Source organism: Pongo abelii, chromosome 5, assembly GCF_028885655.2.
Source record: "Pongo abelii isolate AG06213 chromosome 5, NHGRI_mPonAbe1-v2.0_pri, whole genome shotgun sequence".
Taxonomy (NCBI): domain Eukaryota; kingdom Metazoa; phylum Chordata; class Mammalia; order Primates; family Hominidae; genus Pongo; species Pongo abelii.
In genome coordinates, this window is record NC_071990.2 from 129,541,196 (window position 1) to 129,565,075 (window position 23,880).

At 35.4% G+C, this 23,880-nt stretch overlaps 1 protein-coding gene across 5 annotated transcripts in view; it reads right to left on the bottom strand.

Moving 5' to 3' along the window:
• The window catches only part of PTPRK (protein tyrosine phosphatase receptor type K), a 559,501-nt gene that overhangs the window by 126,006 nt on the left and 409,615 nt on the right, over window positions 1-23,880 (bottom strand). For all 5 annotated transcript variants that reach the window (XM_054556726.2, XM_054556728.2, XM_024247798.3 and 2 more), the window contains 1 exon segment: window positions 2,056-2,358. In XM_054556726.2, coding sequence (XP_054412701.1) covers window positions 2,056-2,358 — 303 coding nt within the window.

The following is a 23,880-nucleotide window of genomic DNA, read 5'->3' on the forward strand; positions in this document are numbered from 1 at the left end:
GGGTGTTGTTTAAATGTTGTTGCTGCTTCAATTAGGTGCCAGTTCAAACATGATAGCTAAAGTAATCGTGTTTGGTTACCTCAAACATGACAAAAGCACATTCACCATAAATAAGTCTTAGGTTTATTCTCAGAAATTTTAGGAACATGAGTAACTCCATGTATAGTTTCGGAACTATATTGCTTCCTTCAAATTTCGAGCTAAATGTGGTTAAAGGGCTCTCACTTCTCTTATTACAACAAAAACAGCAAGGCAAATGAAATGATGGTCATTTCCACTTTCAGAGTGGGAGAGTTTGAAATTATAAGTATTTGTAAAAACTACGGCATAATAACCTATTTTATGGCAAGCTAATAGTAGGTAGGCACCAAAAGACACACCTGATCTAAAATTCAGAACTTGAGGGAATTTGGGAATATGTGTTATAAAAGACATCCTGTTTTATGAAACTCAAATAAAAATGTAGCCCCGCTGGGCACGGTGGCTCACACCTATAATCCCAGCACTTTGGGAGGCTGAGGCGGGTGGATCACTCGAGGTCAGGAGTTCAAGACCAGCCTGGCCAAGATGGCAAAACCCCGTCTCTACTAAAAAAAAAGTTAGCAGGGCATGGTGTCAGGTGCCTGTAATCCCAGTTACTTGGGAGGCTGAAGCAGGAGAACTGCTTGAACCTGGGAGGTGGAGGTTGCAGTGAGCCGAGTCAAGCCACTGCACTCCAGCCTGAACGACAGAGTAAGACTGTCAAAAAAAAAAAAAAAGAAAGAAAAAAAATGTAGCCCTACTGTCAAGCTACTTTAGGAGAAGTATAGAAGGCGGTAGAACCTCAGAGATCACTTAATTTAAGCCCTTCATTTAAAGATGAGAACTGACTCCTAATTTCACTTTGCCTCAGTTCACCATATAGCACACTTTTTTTCTACATGCCTTAATACATAAAAGGAAATTTTGAAAGGAAATATCTTACATCCAAAGAGTGACTTATTGTTATTAGATTATCATTTGCAGACATTTTTATATGTTTTTGCTAAATTAGGAAATACATTCTTATTCAAATTATAACACACTGTAGTGCTATAACAGGTATGTGAACATTAAAATACTAATATAAATATTTGTTCGTATTATTTATCAAGAAGTAACACACAGAAATTAGAAAAGTACAGTTTAGTTACTTGGATGGCAACAAGATACATAAAGAACAGCTTGCTAATGTCTAATAAAGGCCATTATATTAGACTTACAGATAGGAACTGTTGCTTGCTTTTATACCTAGACTCACAAAAAACCATCTAAAATGAATAGAAAGGGTAAACAGTATAAACAATGTTGTTTTCTTTTTTCTTTGAGATGGAGTTTTGCTCTTGTTGCCCAGGCTGGAGTGCAATGGTGCGATCTCAGCTCTCCGTAACCTCTGCCCCTGGGTTCAAGTGATTCTCCTGCCTTGACCTCCCGAGTAGCTGGGATTGGCAGGCACCTGCCACCACACCCAGGTAATTTTTTGTATTTTTAATAGAGACAGGGTTTCATCATGTTGGCCAGGCTGGTCTTGAACTCTTGACCTCAGGTGATCCACCTGCCTTGTCCTCCCAAAGTGCTGGGATTACAGGCATGAACCACTACACCCGGCCCAACAGTGTTGTTTTCAAATGTGAGAAAAATAAAAACAGCTACTATTGGTTTATAAAATACAAAAGCCCTAAGTTTTTTATCAAGTGCATTTTACCAATAGGCAATTCATATAGTGCCATGGATAGTAAAAATTATTTTTGAACACTTGATTTAAAAAAACCCTTCATTTAAGTTTTTAGTGTAGTTGCCACTGCTGTATAAGAAGAAAGGACAACAGAAGCACATTTCATTTAGTATTTGGATGCTTGTCTGAAGCATATTAGGTTTTGTAAAAGGCAATTTTTCCCCGAAGTTAACCTCATTAATAACATTTAGATGATTTCAGAATCCAATTCAGTATTGGACAATTTTACGAAAATCTTAAAGCAATCACATTTTTCTTGTTAGAGAATTCCCCCCCTTTTAAACAGCAAAGTATGAGCATACCATCTTCATCAGTTTGAATAATTGTCTCTTCACTCTCCTTCCTTCCCTCTGGATTGGTTAGGATCATCTTGAGGCTGACATTTGTATAAGGTGGCAGATGGTTCACAACATGCTGAGGGGCTTTGGGGTCCATGTCCAAACAGTCTGCCTTGCTCTCGTTGTGACCACGAAAGTAATGGTAGCAGATAGTGACATTAAAAGTGTGGCAACGTGTAATGTTGTAACCCAAGGATTCCCAGTCCACAGCAATCCGTCTTGCCTGTATTTCAGCAATCTTTAACGTCTTTGGGGTTCGCATAGGTTCTGAAAAATAAATCAGAGTTGTAGACAGCTGTCAATTATATCATGAATAATCTTGGAAAAATAAAACACCAAGTACAATATAGCATATGCAAATCTAGAAAATGTGGAAGTCATGTTTTATTTTCATTTGCTTTATTTATTCATGATCCTATTCTTGAAGGTTTCAGTCAGGGACTAAGATTTAACAACAGGAAAAGAAAAGAAATATAAAATGTCAACAACCCACAGTACTCAGGAACTTGGCAGAAAAATAAAAACCTGAAAATGTAGCCACCATGCATTTATAGTTGTTGCTGTTGTTACTGCCCAATTCTCTGCCTTTCTTTTGTCTTTATTGAGCAAGTGAATTAGCTAATATATCAAAATGGATAAGAGTCAACATATTCTACTCTGTGATTTATCATGTCACTAAGCTATGCTGTATACTAATTATTCTAATGGTAACAATAATATACTCCCATGTACAAGAAATGACACAGATATTAATTAACATTAATTATTTCCATAATGATGTTGTTCATCAAAGCAAAAAACAATGGAGAAAAATTACAAGAACATACGTAGATATTCACATTGTCTTCTTTCCTTATTGATCTCTTTCTGTCTTTTTCTAGAAAACATTCAGGTCTAACAATCCATTCACTGTCACCCAAACCAAACTGGGAGGTGAATTTTCCATTCAACTGGAAAATACTGGCAGAACTAAACACTCCAAAGACTAGAATCTATCCTTCACTGCTTCCCAAATGTATTCTTTCCTCATTCAAGACTAACTTGAATCATCTAACTTAATCAACGTAATTACTCTCTGAAACTCATGGCCATGGCAACATCTACACAGTAAAGAAACTAATACACAACAAAAACTTTAATTCATTGATTTGATAAAAAGAAAAAAGTCAAGGCATTTCCGATGCCTCTCTTAACTCATTAAAGATAGTCAAATTCTTGCTAAATGGAAATCAGTAGGGAAAATAATACAAAAAGTCTGACCTGGGGGCTTTCATAAATTTTTGTTTTCGAGATTAAAATCACAGTTCTGTAAAAACAATCAGCATGCTAAACAGATGGCAAGCCCAAACTGGGATTCTAGTTCAATATATTTAATGTGCAATCTGAAATGAACTCTGGTGGCCATTTAATTTAAAATCTTAGATTACAAAAATCCACATATATGCAAATTAATCTTCGGTAGAATCTAATGCTTAGGTTTTAAATGTTATTTGCCAGTCTTATGACTATTCACAGTATCCAGACTCCCAACTTTACCACTTTCATTTCAGACATTACCTGAAGTCCACAGGCTGGAAGAAAGACGCGGCTTTCTAATTATTTTAAAAATTGCTTTATATGTTTAGCTCTGTGCTAAGATTTTCCCCACCAAACACAAGAGTAAAGTGATGATACTTTCAATTTAGTCCAGTTAGACTGAAAACACAGTCTTTGCTATGACTGCCCACCAGCTAACCAGGCAATGAGAACTAGGATCACCCTAAAAATTCTCAGATAAACTGTGATTTTGCTGCCTCCTAGCTAGCAACTAGATACTATTTAGTAGCCATGGCAAGATTCAGCCATATCTTGTTCTAAAATTATACAGAATGAGAAAGTAAGATTTCCCATGAAAATACCTACAGTATATGAGCAAACAATGCCTATACAGCAATGAGAGAAACACCACAAATATTTAACCCGCTAATTCTTTAATTTTTCATTTTGTTTAGGTCTAGCACTTATACACTTGTTTTAACACTCCCCTCATTTTAAATCTGACATTTTCCCCTTGTATAAATTTCTCTATTTCTAAGTCATCACTCTCTTGCGCCAGTTCTTTTTATTTTGTCTATTTAGTCTGCACTTACTCTGCATTTTAATACTATTTTGAAAGCATACCTAGACATCTTACACACTGTAAAGAAGACAGAGTAGCTCTGCATCCTCAATTCTTACATATCTAAGAGTGGGCAAATGATTTATTTATTATCTGTTATGCAGAAAATGGATAGGATTTACTTTAAGTGAGAATTTTATTTTGGTGTCTTTAAATGCTGCTTACTTTGGCACTCATTGTATTAAAAACTCATTTAAAATCGGGATAGAGTAGCTTTATTAGTCCTACACAATGTATATAAAGCACAATCATAATTTCAGTGACCAATACTTTATTAACTGATATGGAAAAACAAAGAGTTGTGGAAAGAAATAGCTTTCTAAGAATCGACAAAGTCAATAAGTTATTTGAAATTGACTTTTTTTCCAGTTTGAATGCATGCCTTAAAGGGCCCTGATGTTGATAAAATAGTGACTTAGACATAATTTTGCACTCACTTTAGGATAGTACTCAGAAACATATAAACAACCAAACACACACACACACACACACACACACACACACACACACAGACTAAAAATCAAAACTTGATTGTTTTGAGCTGCATGGAATTAATAACTCAGAGGGAGTTACTGTATAACTGTATTTTTTTCTTAATTGGCATGCACCTTAAATTTTTTCAGTTTTTACTGAGGTGGGAACTTCTCAGGGTTGTGTGTATAGATACACACATATACATATACACATATGCAGTACATACATGTACATCTGTATGTGTGTATATACACATACATGTACATCTGTATGTGTGTATATACACATACATGTGAAAGGTGCTATAGCATACAAACTTCTCTGAATACTATTCACTTAGATATGGGCTGATAACTATATGCACATGCATTTTTATATTAGAATATTTATAAACAGCAGTGATTTGAGATGGTTCTACTACTATAAAATCCATTCAAAGAAATTTTTCTCAAAGAATCCAACAATAAAGTTGCCTAAATTATTGACCTTAATCCATTATTTCTCATACCTAACCAACAACTGCATTGTATTTCTGAGGTATAAATACATAAATAAAAATTTAACATTTAAAATCAAAATAATTACTTGAATTGCCATAGAATAACTGAAAGCAAAAAGATATTGTTTGGAAACCACTGATATTTATGAGCTGGCCATAAGAGCTACTATAAGTATTAAATAACTTCAAGATATGACCTACAGGGTCAGTCACGCATAGAGGTACGACAGTAAATCATATTTATAACAAATAAAAAACCATAATGATGGTGAAACAATGGAGAACACATTCATGAATTCATTATCTGTCAATCGTTTTTGGAATATGCTATATGTTCTTGCTCCTCCTCAATTTTTTGACTTTCTTTTTTCAAATCTTTATTGGGTATTCCATACATTGTACTTTTATATAACATTTCTATTTTTTTTTTTTTGCATTTCTAGTAAAAAGAAAGAATTGGAAAAGGCTGTAGTCAAAAATTTTATCAGAAACTTGGAAGGAAACAAAGTGATGCTGGGCGTGGTGGCTCACCCCCGTAATCCTAGCAGTTTGGGAGGCCAAGGTGGGCAGATGGCCTGAGCTCAGGAGTTCGAGACCAGCATGAGCAACATGTTGAAACCCCATCTCTACTAAAAATACAAAAAATTAGCCAGGTGTAGTGGTGGATGCCTGTAGTCCTGGTTACTTGGGAGGTTGGGGCAGAAGAATCACTTGAACCCTGGAGGCAGAGTTTGCGGTGAGCCGAGATCGCACCACTGCACTCCAGCCTGGGTGACAGAGCAAGAGACTCTCTCTCAAAAAAAAAAAAAAAAAAAAAAAAAAAAAAGCAAAAAACAAAACAAAAAACAAAAAAGGAAAAAAGAGACAGTAATCGAGTGATCTTCATGCAATGAGTGGTTATATTTAAATGTTTAGATCAAGTCATCCATCTATAATGAAACATAAAGAAATTTTATTACTATATACAGTGTACTATCCTAAGTATTCTAGAAGGTACTAAAGTGAATAAAGCATAATATTAGACCTCAAGGAGCTTCCATTTGTTTATTAAAGATGATATGCTAAGAAAAAAGATAAACAATATATTTATAAGTGGTATATAAGTAGAATAAAATGCTATAGGAATTCAAGAGGGAGAAATAACTTCCACCTTTCAAATGGAGCAGACATTTGTGTTAGGTCTCAATGGATAGAAGCAAGATCTTTAGACCTCATTTAGCTAAATAATACAAAAAATGGAAGAAACGAGATGAATAAAAATGTAGAACACAGTTGGAGAAAATTTGTAATCCCACTTGGTTGCTGTACAAGTATCATATAGAAGATAATGCAGGAAAGGTCGGTTGGGAAAAGATGGGGCAAACTTTAGATGTCATGGTAAGAGGCTGAACTTACCTAATAGGCCATGAGAAGTCATTGAGGGTTTCTGAGCAGGAAGTTAACATAGTAAAATAACATTAATAAGATTAATTTGGAGGCTGTGTCAATTGTGGAGACATTGAATGTAGAGAAATCAAAAGAATGTGATGTGTTAGCAGAGAGATTGGGGCTAAGTAAGGAGGGGGACAGCAGGAACACACAGGATAGGGGCTACTGATGTGGAAGGACAACTGAAAAACTTGGTGGTTACTTGGAATTGAGTTATGTGAATGCATACAATATAGCTAATGTGTTCATACCAAATGACAAAGAAAATTAAGGTGCTCTTAAATGAACAGAGAAAGTTCAAGAAGATACACAGATTGGGGGGTAAGATGATCCAATAATTTCTTACTGCTTATTTATTGCTTTCTGTTGGCCAAAAAGTATACTAGAAACTATGGAGGCAAAGATCAATTTGACAATGTCCCTAGCTGGGAAGCAAGGCATACAAGCAATACTTGAACTGATTTCTATGTTTTAGATAACTTGGAGAGCATTAAGAAGAGAAAGAGGTCTAAGTGGAGGCATCAGTCTACCTAAGTCAGGAGTTGGGGTACTCCCATCATTTCAGAGATAAGAGAAAGAAAGAGAGAGAAGGTAATAGATAAGGACAGGGCAAGAGAAAAGAGAGAAGAAGAAAAAGGAGAGGGCAAAGGAGAAATGGAGAGAAGAGGATGCTCTGAGAGAGAGGGAGAAAGAGGGAAACAGAACAGAAACAGAGATGAGCATGTGTTAGTGAGCATGACAGGGGGCAGGTGAGCTTGAAGGGAAGGTGATGTTAAGCACATATGTTACAAATTTATTCACAAGACAGGCCAAAGAGAATTGCATAAAATCTAGTGTCTGCCCCATTTTTCAGATAAAAAAAAAAGAATTGGAATGAAAGAAAGCTGACTTTTCTAAAAAGACCCACTAAGTCAAAAGCAGAGGTCAGTACCAGAAACCAGATCTCACCACACAAAATATTAAGTGTTTGAGGTGACGGATAAGTAGCTTCACTTCACTATTCCCTGTTGTATTCATAAATTATAACACACTTTATATCCCATACATTTATACATTTATAAATTGTCAACTTATAACTTTAGAAACACCATGATGTCACTTTCTCAGGTCATTCTACTTTTCTTTTTTGAAATTTGTGTTCAGTGTACTCAAGCTTGTCCAACCTACCCCATTTTGTTGTTGTTCTGTTGTTTTGCTTTAGGCTTTTAGCAGCCTGAAGCCATGGTTTTTAGTTTCTGTTTCTAGTGATAAGTGGAAAAGAGGGATGAGGAGGGGGTTCATTGGCCCAACCAGAAACAGAAACTAAGAACCCATGACATGACTGTTTATTTCCCTTGGACACCCCATCAATCAGGGAGTTCAGACTGAGAAAAAGCTATGACACAAGACTGAGCAGAGGAATTAAGAAGGCTGAAGGTCCTGTGTGTTTTCATATACTTGAAGAACAAAGTCAGGGGCTAGGGGGAGTGCAGATAGAACATTAAGAAGCTGGTAAAAGGACTGGAACTAGAAGTAAAATCCAGTGCTCTTCCCATTCTAGTCTTTAGCTGATGAATCTTGACTTATTTTATTATACGCTCTTATCTACAAACAAAGGCATAGAGCTCTCTTCCATTGTTTCATTTCCAGTAAGTCCAAGGAAAACAGTTAAATATTAAATTAGAAATACATATATTCAGTAGGAACTGTTAACATTACCTGGTTTTCTTTATCTTCCCTGTCAAATGTTGATCAGCAAGGTTTACTAACTTTTCCCACTTCTTTTTTGCCTTTTATTGTGCACCTAATTCTTAATTGTTACAGTGAGAAAGGCTACATGAAATCAGGATGAAATATAAAGAAATGGCAGAAAATGTACACATTAAATCTTCAGTATTACATAATTAGCAGGTAAATAAAGAAGTAACATATCACTGCCCCCACTTAAATTCTAAATAGATCAAGTATGGTATTTATGCCTGTAATAATTTATGTGTTAAATGTTTAACCCAACTTGCTAGGCTAAAATGAAGAACTACTTAATAATTCTCTAAAGGTTAATAAAAGTAAAGACAACATGAACAAACAGAACCTGTTGACTTTGAGTCACCTCTCAAGAGCAAGATGATTTAACATGTGGTTCTAGATAACAGATAAAAGGAAATTTAATTTTGTTTTTGGCACTTGCTAAACAACTCAGGACATGACAGGTCAATATCCCTGTCTTTTTGTAGCGATAATTTCTAGTTATTCTGAAAGAGTTGTGAAAACAAAAGCTTTAGCATCTATAAGAGAATGGAAGGCAAGGATCATATTTCCCTAGAATCAGTTTTTAATGATAAAACTTATTATGCAGCTGTCAGTCAGAGAAAAATAGAAGATGTCCCAAAGCTCATGCCAAGGAAAAAAAAAAAAGTTCTTGTCAAAGATGTACACAAACTAAGAACACTGAAGCATGACAGGAGCTTCGTGCTCCTGGCTGCCTTTTCATCAGAAATCTTAGAAGCTGACTGCAAAACAGAACTTTCATTCCATTTATCAAAACAAATACAAGGAAAGTGAATTTTCTGACTGCCAGAGAAAATATTTGTTAGTGTAAATAAAAAATAATCGAGATGAAATTTCTGGACAAAGGTGAAATAAAAAAATAAAAATAAAAGCAAAGAAAACAGTGCTGTACCTTGGGGAGGGAAAACTTAAGGTCTTTGAAAGACATTGTCTTTTACTCTTACCTTTAGGTGCTTTGTAATTTTTATTCTTTTCCTCATGGTAAGGGTTGAGGATAATCAAGGTTTTACATTTCACATCTTTTCAATGTTACAGCATCATTAGTCTTGCCAAAAAGATTTCATCTCTGCTCCCATGGGTCAAATTGAGTTAATGATAAGTCGGTGAGATGACTTGATTAGTACTGTAACATGAGGGAGCCTCAGGTCCAGGAATAATCACAAGCCAACTGTCAGCTCTTTAGGCTTTCTGGCTGTGTTGCTGAAATGACATGCTTGGACTCGAGGGATATAAAGTGACAGAGGGTGGATGGCTCACTCAGCTCTCCTGCAGAATCACAGTAATATTTACCCAGTGCCATCAGAACCACACTAAGCACATCATCAATTTAAAACAAAACAAGTCATCACCACTGCTCTCAACACTCTTACTGAAGTTTATCAGATAATTCTAATAAAATTAACGCTTGGATCGTCTCTGCATTAATGCCAAGGAAATTGTTTGATTTTAAAGGACAGTACTACCCAAGTGACATGGAAAAAAAGGCAAAGATAATTCTTTTACCAATAGATAGATAAAGCCCACTAAATGTCTTATCATCAGACCTAATTCCCAAAATGAGGGTGACTGAAAATCTGGAGACCCTTTAATGTTTTTCACTTAACATTTTTTGGTAATGTTATTAGACTGTTGAAAAATATGTAACTACAATCAATGAATCCACTTTGATTCATCTCTGATATTGCACATCACATTCATATGTTATTTAAATAAAACTTAAAAATAGGTAACTGTCTATAATTGGAAAAATGTTTTCTTAATTTATAGAAGAAAATAAGAGAATAATCTACTTCTGTAGGATCAAGCCTTATTTTTCATAAAATTTTTTAGCAACAGTATAAATCATAGACACAAAAAGGTAGAGTGGTTTGTGTACAACCCTAAAAAAATGTAATATGGAAAACACTGCTTCATAATATACAGTGTTAAAAAGTAAGGTGACTTTAGAGGAGCTGTACATAGCAATGACAAAATTCTAAGGGGGATTTTCAATGCCTCCTTTATCCCTAAAAGAAGATAAATTACCTACCTGTTAGGTTGTTCTGAAAAATGAGGTAATGTTTTGCATGCCAAGTACAGTGGTTGATCCATAGTATATGGTTGGAAATTTTTATTTTCTGAACAATAAAGCAGGTAGTTTCAACATGTTTCAAGCTTAAAAGCTAATGAAATGAAACCTAAAAACCCAGTTATCTCTGGCAGTTGAAATAACTCCAATTATTCATTTCTTCTTGTTGTCACACTGTTTGCCATGTGACTTTGCAATTGCTCACACCAAATGGGGTCTGCTTCCCCATGCTTTGATTTTGGCCTTGCTGTGTGACTTGTTTTGGTCAGCAGAATAAGGCAAAAGTGTGGGTGTGCTAGTTGTCAGCCTATATCTCAAAAAGTCCTCTGTTCTCCTGCTTGCTCATACCTCTTCTAGAATATGAGATACATGTGGAACAGAGCCAAATTACCCAAGTTGTACCAGCAGAAGCCAACCTATAGCCAGTCCATCAGTGGATATGTAAGCCAGTCAAGATCATCAGAGGCTACTAGTCAACCATCCCACAAGTATAATTAATACGTGCCTGCTCTGTGCCACTGATGAGAGTTTGTGGTTAGTTGTTACTCAGCATTTTGAAACAGGCATTATTTCTAATATCTTCATTCGGTAAATTACCTTAATATTTATGTGAAGATTCTATCAGTGATATCTACAATAAAATAGTACAATAATTTAAGAATTGCATTTCTCTACTAATGTGTTGTGCTGAACTTAAATAGTATCATGTTTTTAATAATAGAAAATATTTATTAAGTGCTGAAATGTCCCAGATACCACGGCAGTATGGTATATGCCTTAAAATGACTTTTAATGGATATATTTTTGTCTTCGCTTGCTGTATGCTCTTTGAGGAGGGGTTAATTTCTTCACTATGCTCCCACAGAGAATAATAAACTAAATATTGGAATAATCATTCTATAAATAATAAGACATATCAATATTTTATTACAAACTGTAGTAGGTTACCAGTAACTTACCCATCTAGCACTGCAATATATCATTGATTAAATTTAATTTTTATGTCAATATGATTTTGTAGGTATATATAAGAGAATCTGTTAGTTGGAATTTCTTTACTCTTGAATGAATAGGACTGACAGAAAATAATACATTTATATATATATATATATATTTTTTTATCCAAATCCCTCTAATACTGCTCAGGTGCATAAATAGTACATGTTTTTCTCAACTACATAACTCCCTTGTAAATATTTTATATCTCCCCTTGAATTGGTCAGTCAATTCAGTCTAGGAAAATCATCATGAAGTATACTAGTTAATAAAATGCTAAGAGGGCCCAGTTTTAAGTGAGACTATCTCGTGACACGGAGCTCTTCTCCCCGCCCCCAAATAAATCATTGCAATTACATTATAACGATATTCCAAGTATGTACTTCTCATTTTGTTCCTTAGAAAGATTATGATTTTAACACATCAACTTAGGTCCTTCTTTCCTTCTAGAAACTTATTAAAGAGACTAATTTGCTTTTCATCACACATCTGGAAGACAAAGAGAACAATTCTAAATTATAATAGAAACGGGATATAGTACACAAAAGTCAGCATGACTATTGAAACACACTTTAACATCTCATTTGATTTTATAAAATGTAAGTGTCTGGTAACATGCTTGCTTCAGGGAATAGGGAGACAAATAAGGACTGCAGGGTTGATGATTATTTGTCCATTTCCTTTTCTGAAGCCAACATTTATTTTATGCCTTCATGCGTGATTAACAGCTTGCAGATCCTTTGCATATAATCAATAGTTGTGAAGTCTTATATTAGGTTTAGAGATTAGACAGCCTTGATTATAAATTTTATTGATTTGTACAGCTTAGCTGCAGAAATCCCTGTACATTTTTCAGAGATTAAATTAAAAGGAGATATATGGCCTGCACATACTAGAAATGCTAGTGTGATTATAAGGTGTGACCTCTTTATACTCATTCCTCTAGATGAATAAAACCTATCTAGTGCACTAAAACATGAATCAGCATGTCAACAAGCATCAAGCTGAGATAGTAAACACAGTGAAAATGTGACAAAAAGAATTACAAAACTGCAAATAAACCTGCCTTAGACTATAATTAATACAGGCGACTTGCAAGGATTAATTGCTTCAGCTCATTTGTAAATTAGGAAATTGACAGAGATAAGAATAATGAACTCCTTAACTTCTACCTGGAAAATCTGAGAACATATTAAAATGGAAGATTCATGATCTTTTTTGAGATAATGGAATGAAGACAATTTTTTTTAAATTACTAGAATAAATATGGTCATTTGAAAGTTAGCAAATAACTTAGGGACTATTAAAATCATAGCAAACACAGCCTTATGAATATTCTTACTTTAAAAGCTTTTATAGTACTGCTATATATTTTATGTCCAGTAATTTTAAGGTCTGAGGTTGTCCAGAAAAATTTTAATAAACATCCATACACTGAAACATTAGGGGAGTCTAATATTTTCCAGTGTCGAAATCTCACCTTTCTCTTTTCATGTTTGTAATTTTTTGAACATTAGTTGATCTTTGTTTCTTATGAAATCTCTTTCATTATTCTAATTGATTATATCTCAGAGCTGAATAACTCCTATATATGAAGACATATAGAATATAAATAAGTAAAAGGAAATTCCTCTTGATATATACCTAAATAATTCATTTCTTTACTTTTGAAAAGGTATTCAAAAATAAGTGTTAGAGCATGAACTGGCTTGAGCCAGTCTATAGGGTTAGTCAAATGTTCCAGTGTGTTTTATAGTGGCCTTAAAAGAAAATAAAATCTCCTTAAATTGTATAAGTAAACAAGTAATTTATGTCTCAAATACTTTATGCAAGGTATTTAATGAAGATATTTTCTATTAAAATCTACTACTATCTTCAAAGGGTTCCACTCCACAGGAAATCATAAAATGTTAACAACACATAGAAATGACAACCTAGAAGACTGGTTTCCTTTGTTTCCATAAATATGTCCTGGTAGGGCTACATTTTGAAGTATTGTGTAGAAGGTTCTAATCTGTATAAACATTCACAGAAGAATAGTAAACAAAGAAGTGTGTAAAAGTGTAAAAGAACTGGGGGATTATTTCATGTTTGTTCCGTGAATTTACTAACTTAGTATTCATATTTTTTTCTACATCCAAATCTAAATTACCAGTTCCAACCTAGCTCTTGAATTCTGGCTCTGAATTTCAAACTGCCTGTGGATTTCCATCTGGATGCTAATATAATGTTTAAAACAAGATTCATCATCATCTTTCACAAGCACCTCATTCTAACCTTCCTGCTTCTATTAAGGATGTTAGTTTCCAGACTAAAACCTTAAAGACATCATTGGCTCTTCTGTTTCCAACATAGTCCCTCCTCTGTTACCAAATCTATTTAATACATCATTTAATATAATAGCTAGCTATGTCTTTTTCTTTAATTCAGGTCCTAACTTTCTCTCACCTGAACTATTAGGAATTCTTGCTACCACCAATATTCGTAGAGTATTTTTCATCTAGACCTTTGAAAGTACAGTTCTAATTACATAACCTGTTCACATCCAAATAATTGTTAGAGATTTCCTAGGATGAACAAAATACAGTAAAATGCCTTTGCCCTAGAGCCCAAAGATCTTCTAACACACAGTGCCACTTTATCTCATGTATTCTCCCAATGCCCTATACTCCTGTCAATGTATTCATCTGCTACCAAAACTAATGTAGCACTGTACAACACATGTACCATTATCTATTTCATTCCATCTAACCAGAATACATTCCCCACTATTGATCTCTCTATTGAAACACTTCAATGTACAGTTGGAATATACTATTATTTCAGGGAAAGCTTGGTCAGGAAGTCTGACAAAGTAACAATGTGATAAATAATGTTTTAATCTGTACCTCTATTAAAGCATTTAATGCACCACGTCTTCCATTCATTTGGGTGTTTGGGCCTCCTATATGAACACGTATGACCTCTCTAGAGATAAATGGCTTATGTAAACTGAGTCTTGAAGAAATAGAGCTCAATAAATGTTAAAACAAGCAACAAATACGCTTGCAATATATAGCAGATTTAAAAAATGTAGAATAAACTCCAAGATCAGTTGCCTAGTCGCCATTTAAATGTCAAGAACAAGTATCTTCATCAAATAATTAGCAAGAAATTACAGAGGCCAGATCACTTGCTTAGAATTCAAAGATGAATAAGACATGACTCCTTTTCTTATATAACTCACTATGTGATAAAAGTGAAGGACCACAGGCAGGTAAATTGTATTTTAATGTAATAAAGTCAAAGCACTGTTGGAAAAAAGAGGTAAATAAAATTTTGAAAGTCTTAAGACAGGAAAAATAGGGTGTTTCCCCACAGGAGTTACAAATGTGCTCTTTTCCAAACCATGACTACATGCTTTCATTGTAAAGTGAGGGGGTATGAAGGACCTTCAGAAATAATAGGGTTGCAGAAAATCCTCCCTGCCATTTTAGACAGGAAAGAACTTCTATTCAAATTGCCGTATTTATCTACTACTATATTCATTCATCACAGGTGGAAGAAAGTGTGCATGGGGAAGGAAAATACTTTTGAATGTTAATCTCCAGCTAAACCTCTTCCTGAACTCCAGACTCTTGTATTCAATTACCTACCAAATATTTCAACTTAATTTTCTAATGAGTATCTCAAACAAAATCTCCAAATCTGAGCTAATGTGATTCCATAGCATGTTCCCTAGCCAGGCTTTCCTATCTCAGTAAAATCACTCCAGTTCAGTTCAAAAACCTGAGAATCATCCAAAGGCCTTCCTTCATCTTGATATACACAAGAGGCAGGGAAATACTGGGCAGTTCCCCAGCAAAGTCTCCACCCTCAAGCCTGGAAACACGTGGTCCTAAATGGAAACACGTATTCCTGTTTTTGCATCCAAATGTTGCCTTTTGGCCTGCCATGCCACCCTATCCTGTTCCCATATTAACACCAAACCCCAGGTTCCTTGAGCAGATGAGCAGATGAACAGATGAGCAGAAGAACAGAGGAACAGAAGAGTGGAGCTGCAGAGAAAAAGAGAAGACAAGGAGTGTCTAAATGTTGAGGAGTTTGGCTGGGGAAGGCTGGAGAGATCAGCCGTGAAACAGCCAAACTCTAGGGGAAGATCACCCCCCCACTCCACCCCCTTTCCAGCTCCCCGTACATCCCGCTAAGAGCCACTACCACTCAATAAAACCCCCTCATTCACCATCCTTCAAGTCCTTGTGTGACCTGATTCTTCCTGGACACCAGACAAAGACCTGGGTACCAAGAAGGCACTGAGCTGGTTAACACTTAAGCCGTCTGCAGATGGCAGAGCTAAAGGAGCACTGTAACATACCTACTGGGGCTTCAGGAGTCACAGGCACCCACCCCTAGTTGCTACTGTGGGGCTAGAGCCCAAAAGTGCTCGCCCTGGTTCCTGCACCTGCCCATCTGCATGTTCCCCCTCCTGTAAGGGGTTTCAGCTGAACAGCTGAGCCACACCCCTGTTGAACATCCTGCGATAGGGGTCACAGAACTCTCCCATTTCAATCTGACACATCACATACTTTTCATCAGTCAATTCTTTTTCCCCCCTGCATGATGTTTAGATTAGAATCTGTCCACTTGATCATGACTTCCGCCAGTGCTATTTATTTCATTTTAGCCATTATCACCTGGGGCTGCAATCAGTGAAACTCTCCACACCATATCAAATGAACCCTGCTTCCTCTTTGACCTGTCTTCCCACAGTTTGTTACAGGGATCCTGAAAAAGCCCCCAGTGACTTCCCATCTGAATCACAATAGGAGTGGAAGGCCAGGTCCTGCAGATTGTGTCTCCCCACCCCATCTCACCTTCACTGACCTCAGCACCTACTACTCAGCCTTGCTTGCTCCGTTCAAACATGCCAGCTATACTTCTTGCCCCAAGCAGGGCCTTTGTACCTGCTTTTCTCTCTGCCTAGAATGTTATTCTACCAGATACTCATGTGTCTCCTTTCCTCGCCTCCTGTAAGGCTTTATTCAAATGTCACCTCCTTAATGAAGCTTTCCTTGATATCCATTTACTTCTTCATTTTTCTCCCAAGCAATTATTGCCATCTGAAATCATTTATATTTTACTTAACTTCTTTATATTCTGTCTTTCCTTTTCTTTTTTTGAGACGGAGTCTCACTCTGTTGCCCAGGCTGGAGTGCAGTGGTGCGATCTTGGCTCACTGTAAGCTCCGCCTCCTGGGTTCACACCATTCTCCTGCCTCAGCCTCCAGAGTAGCTGGGACTACAGGTGCCAGCCACTGTGCCCGGCTAATCTTTTGTATTTTTAGTAGAGACGGGATTTCACTGTGTTAGCCAGGATGGTCTCGAACTCCTAACCTCATGATCCGCCTGCCTCGGCCTCCCAAAGTGCTGGGATTACAGGTGTAAGCCACCACGCCTGGCCTATATTCTGTCTTTCCATACTAAAATACTTGGTACATAATCATTGCTCAATATATATTTGGGCTGATAAATAACTGACTGAATAAACAGAATGGATCATTGTGTATTCTTCAGTCAGTAAGTTCCTGGCATATAAGTGACCTACACGTTTTTACTGATTGAAGGTTACTCTTCCATAACAGAAAAGCCATCAATAAAAGCTTATGTCTGAATGCCGTTATAAAATGAGATTTAAACAACTGACCAGGATAATGCTCTAGAAAAAGCCTTAATATGGTTTAATGCTAAAGAAGTAAAGTAAAAATATTAATTAGAATAACAAAAATGTCAAATTACTTGGTGAAATCAACTGAGAGGAGAGGAAAAGGTCATTGTGAAACTTTGAAATGTTCCAGAGGTGAAAAATCTTCGACAGAAGAAAGTGTAAACATAAAGATGAAAATTTGAAGAGTACTTAAAACATTTTATCTATCATGAATATCAAACTAGTTTAATGATATTCGTTTTTAATTGCCTTTTATTGTTTCTTGATCTTTCAAATGCTTTTCTTGTTTTCTCAACTAGAGAGCAAGTTTCTCTAGGGCAAGAAACTTATTACCTCGCTTCTTTCTTTCTTTTTTTTTTTTGAGACAGAGGGAGTCTCGCTCTGTTGCCCAGGCTGGAGTGCAGTGGCAGGATCTCGGCTCACTGCAAGCTCCGCCTCCCGGGTTCACGCCATTCTGCTGCCTCAGCCTCCGGAGTAGCTGGGACTACAGGCGCCCGCCACCACGCCCTGCTAATTTTTTGTATTTTTAGTAGAGACCGGGTTTCACCGTGTTAGCCAGGATGGTCTTGATCTCCTGACCTCGTGATCCGCCCACCTCAGCTTCCCAAAGTGCTGGCATTACAGGTGTGAGCCACCGCGCCCGGCCTTACCTCACTTATTTCTTATTCAGTGCTAAGTGTAGAGTAAGAAAGCAATGCATATATTAACTTTAAACAATTTTACCCTAAAGGAGGTGTTATGAAATCTAAGGGCTTTGAGCATAAAATATCAAAATAAAACTCATGAAGACAGAGAAAGGAAATTATTGAAATCAATGGATGTTACTTTCATAGCATAGGAAGAACAGATCTTTGGTGTCTTAGATTACTTGATATTCCCATTTAAAAATCAGATGTCCTGCACAAATTAAGTTTAATTCATAAACAACTGATTTTGTTTCAGGTTACACTGTAGAACAGATGCTGCCATTAAATGCACATTAAACATTTTTTTCATTCACATGGAGACCTAAGGAGTTAGTTCTTTAGAGCCTGCGTCATTATCATTTACCTTGAGTTTAATGCCACTTATGTTCTATGATTCTGGAGATCAAGTCCGATTGTACACTGCTTTTAATTTTACCAACCCAATTATGATAATAGCCTAGAACAAGTTTCACAAGAGTATTTCCTGGCTTCTATGTGTTTTTCTCCATTGCTGAAAAGGTCATACATGTATATGAAATGCCTTAGTGAACAGGCTGTGGAATCAGACTACAGGTAACTTAGTGCAAGTTACTTAACATCCACAGACATCCTTCCCAGATCTATGAAATGAGAAAAACAAAAAACTAGTATCTACCTTATAGAGTTGAATTAAGGATAAAATAAGATGCTACAATACAGAGTACATAGAAAATTACCTGGCAAACTTTATGAATAAAATGTGGTTATTAACTTTATTGTAGTTGTATATTAGTGGTCCACTAGCATTATCACTTATAAAAATAAAACCCTTGAGAGTTTTGGGAAGAATCGTTTAGTTTTGTTGTTGTTTCTTTTTCTTTCCCCAAACCCAATTACCTGTCTGGCTGTTTATCCATCTTCTACTCCCTCTGTAGAAAATAAAAGCATTGAGTTTTAATTTTCAAAATGTCAAGCTAAATAATTTTGGGAAAAAAGCATGATTTCTGGATTACTTTGCCCATTTTCAGGTGCTTGAAAAAATGTGTGTGTAAAGCGCTAGGAAAAACATCTAACTTGAAAAAAAAAAGCACTAAAATCTAATAGAAGTCTGACATATAGAAAACTACACAAAAGAATAGACAATGCTGCTAAATACAAAGCTTTTCCTCTAAACCAAATCCCTTGGGCCTACCCACTCATTTTCATACATGAATGCAAACTGTCTTTTTATCTACAAGTGAAATTCTCAATATATCATTTAACATTAGTACTGAATATTTCAATAATTCTTTTGAATGTAAAACTATGGGGAGAATTGTTTAAAAAGTTTAGTTGTTTATTTATCTTCAATATAAATGAGAGCTCAAGCACATTTCTAGCACCCAAATGTCATGATCAAACTGTAGCTGTTTATAGCATTCCAATATACTTTAATTCTTTCTTGGAATATTTTAGTATATTTTTTGTAAAGGTAAATAAAAAAGAATCTGGTAAGTATAAATGATCTGAGGGCCTAACAGAGGTACTTTACTATAAATTCTTCAAAACTGGGTTTAAAGAAATATCCACTTGACTAATTTTTGGATTGTTCTGAAATTATAATGATTTGTCTTAAATACAAGTCAACATAGCTAGACATTTACTAACACATTCTGATAAATAACCAAAATTAAGCAATCCATGTAATTATACTTCAACAACTGAGGCTACTCATAACTTGCCAGTATATGTTTATCTCATATAGTATTATATAAGTATATAAATTGTCTGTTTTTAGAAAAAATTTATAGCATAAATAGAGGGCCTTAAGAAAATCATGAAAATGTAGTACTCAGCAATTACAGTATGACAGTTTCATCTCTTTTCCTTTTCTTCTTTTACATGCTTTGAGAACACATTTTTTGTATACATTTTCTAAGGAAAACTATAATTCAATTCTCTGATTCACCAAGGAATAATGTATATCAGAAATACATATTTTAAAAATATTTTGAAACACTTTCCCTAAAGCAGAATAATGTATTAATTCCTCTAGCCCAAAGCTGTATAATGTAAAGTGATGGAGAAATAAATTGTATTTCTTCAAGGTCTTTAAAATTATTTGTATTCGAGTAAAAAATATATAATTTTAAGTAAAAGAATGATCAGTTATTTCATCAAAGTTAAAATAAAGTGTTTGTATATCAATTTGCCTTAAGTTACATACATACTATGTCATCAAACTTCTTTTAAAAATGTAACAAAAATATCTGTATTAAATCGTAATACTTGTAACAATTCGAGAGATGAAGGTTTTCAAGTGTCTCTAATAGAAAACCTGACTCTCTCAGTATGGATCTGCATCATTGGACAAGGATTCACATGGAGAGGCATAATTGAGATGGCACCTCCTGATGAGCAAGACAGCAGTCCCCTACATGGGCACATGCCAAGGACTGTGTCATGAGAGGCCTCTATTTTCTCCTTGACATAATCATATTTCTTTTCATTTGTCAACCATCTCATCATTGCAATTTGCTTTTAATTTTACATGCATCAGAAAGTGATCTCTCAACCATTTGATTATGTCCCAGGCCATGCCAAAAACAAACCAAATCCCTAAATAGCAAACACACACACACACACACACACACACACAATTTCACTCAGAATTAGTTATTCCTAAAGCACATTCTTTAAGTGCCAACATTGTTTTAGTGTCTGTGTTGACTTTTTAAAAATCGTACTAAGTTTAGTGTTTCCCTCATATGAAGCTAAAATAACAAGCTAATACAGTCATTTTAGTGAATAAAAAATAGCTAAGACATTGTCAATAAAAATGCAATAAAATAACAAAAGGAGAAAAAATTTGACTTTTGATTGTACCTAGTGCAGAAAAAGAGAGTAGAGGCAACAAGGTATGTACTATGTGCCATGGAAAAAGCTTTATATATATTATTTCATTTAATGCCCATAAGAACTCTAAATGGCAGATTTCCCTTGCTAAATTTTACAAAAGAGGAAATTGAATAACTTACTGATAGGGGATTGAATAATTTCTTGATAGTACCTCTGGTGAGGTACCTTGCCATAACCTGTCTTCACCTGGCCAGAATTCAAATTCAGTTTTGACAGATGCAAAAACAATATTCTCTTTAATACTGTACAGAGTTTACATTTAAAAATCTGGAAAATGTAAGTAATGATATATAAAGAATTTTCCAGTGTCGTAGTCTGCTTGGGCTTCCATAAACTATCATAGTCTGGATGGTTTCCAGAGCAGAAATGTATTTCTCACAGTTCTGGAGGCTGGGAATCTGAGATTGGGGTGATAGCAAGGGCAGGTTCTGATGAGGTACCTCTTCCAGATTACAGACAGCTGCCTTCTATTTTTGCCCTTACACGACAGAGAATGAGCTCGTTCACATCTCTTTCTCTGATAAGGACACTAATATCACAGGTGCTGCATCCTTATACTACATTTAAACCTAATTGCTTCCCCAAACTCTGACCTCCAAATGCCATCTCAATGGAGTAGAGGGCTTCAACATATGGATTTTGGGGGAACACCAACATTTAGCTCATAATACACAGAACAGAATGATAATTTCCAAGAACATTAAAAAAAAAAACTACTATGTGTCAATGATTATATTTAATTTATGCTGTTAAAACAATAGCTTTTAAAACAATATTAGAGTAGCAAAATGCAAATGAATAGCCTCATCAGCCTTCTAAATGAGTCACATGCTTGTCATACTTGCCCTTTTACAAGTTTCAAAAGTTTGAAATGTAAGATTAACTATGATTTTCAATGTAACCCACATACATTATTAATAATAGTTACATTATTAATGGCTCACACCTGCACAAGGATTGTTCTGGTCCAGTTGTCTTATCTATCTTATTTTTAAGTTGTATTCATTATTTACATGTTAAATGTGTTTTTAAACTTAATACTCTTTTCTTGCTATATGACAACAATTTAAAAAGGTATCAGTGTCTCAGAGTTGGTTCATCAAGACTAACAATGGTAATGAACATAAGCTAGCTCCTTACCATAATGACAGAGTCCAGTGTCAAAATATAATGTGAATCTCTTTGTGCTAGAACAAGCAGTGATAGAAAGACAAGAAAGGAAGCACAACTTAAATACTTGAAAACTTGGATTTCCTTATACTGGTGATCCATTCATACCTAGAGCACAGTGAACTGTTTGTAATAAAATATTTTGAAATAGTGGGTTAAATCTATTGATGTTTTCACCATTTTCAAAACAAGCCCAGTAACCTCTGTAGTAAAGCAAACAACTGTTTATAGAACAAGAACAAAACATTTTCCATGATATAATTGATAATTTTATTCCCCCAAAATGAGAAAGGATGAAAAACAGAGACTTCAATTGATTCTCTCATAAGTAAAGCAAGTGTATACACACTACTTTTTTTTTTTTTTTTTTGGAGAGACAGGGTCTTGCTCTGTTGCCCCAGCTGGAAATCAGTGGCTCAATCATAGCTCACCTTAATCTAGAACTACTGGGCTTAAGCAATCCTCCTGCCTCAGCCTCCTGAGTGTCTAATACTACAGGTATGCACCACCATGCTAATTTGTTTTATTTTTTCAGGCTATTTATTTTTATTTTTGTGGAGACAGGGTCTCACTATCTTGTCCAGACTGGTCTTAAACTTCTGGCCTCGAGAAATCCTCCCACCTTGCCTCCAAAAATGCTAGGATTACAGGTGTGAGCCACCATGCCCAACCTATCAACACTACTTTTGAGTTGTCACCTGATAAAATTAATGATAAATATTATGCACTCAAAGAATCAGGACACGCTATTGACAAAATGTCTACATCAGTGAACAATGCTAGACATTGTCTAATGTCAAGGTGGAGGAGTCATACAATGTGGAAAAGTAATCAATCCCTGTCTTTTGGAAGTAGTAGCCGACATTTCATTTAACAGTTGAACAAGCCACTGATGTGCAGAGGATATGCTCTTGATAGATGTGCAGAATCAGCTTCAGGGCAAAAGGGTCCATATCTTTTGGTACCAGTCATCCCATAGAGCTAGGACTACATATGCAGGTGGATTCAACACCAGAGGGGCACAGATATTTATGGAGAAGGGAAAGTTGGCACTTTGAAGATAGAATTAAATTTTAAAAAAAAGTCAATACAGATATAAAAAAATGTCAATACAGATATTTCATTCATTTGAGAAGAGCCAAGAGTCAAGCACTGTCTGATCTTGATTCAGTGTTGAAGGAAATGATCAAAAACAGTGAATATAACCATATATTTTCAGTGTATTGAGTGAAAAAATGAGCAATGAATGCAAGACTGCCTTGCCAAACTGAAGTATGTTGACTCTCAAGGGGAAACAAGCTCACATGGGTTTTCAAAATGAAGGTTGAGATTAACACATTTCTTGCTGACACAAATGCTATTTAAGACCATCTGAATTATTTCAGGTGGTGTGCCCAAATAGTCCAACTCAGCAATCTTTTCAGTTTACTGAATGTCAGGACCTATATATCACCACTTTTGATGGTGAGGATCAGCAGTTTAAATGACACAATTGTTGCAAGTTTAATCTACAACAACATCACAATAGTTTTCTATATTTTTGAGAAAGCAAGTGATGTCCTATTGGTAGGCATATTTAAAAATGCATCCACTGCTATAACCAAATGTGAAAACAAATTTCAACTCCTGAATGCAACCAAAGACCATGTAAAAATCTATTTATCATTACCTAAGTTAATACATTTAACCCTCTAGCTTTTGAGTCAGACATGCTTGCCAACTTAGATGCTGACAGTTTGTCAAAAGTACTTTCCAGTAAAACATCTCTTCACTATTTCTGGTTTAACCCTAGATCCAAACATCCAGAACTGCCAGTAACTAAATACCTGCTAGAGATCATTCTTATTGATCTGTAATTATGGAAGTATTTACTAAGTTAGAGGAAATAAAGAATAAGAGAAAAAACAGACTAGCTGTAGAACTTAAACTGTATCTCAGAATATTCCTCTTAAATCTGCATACA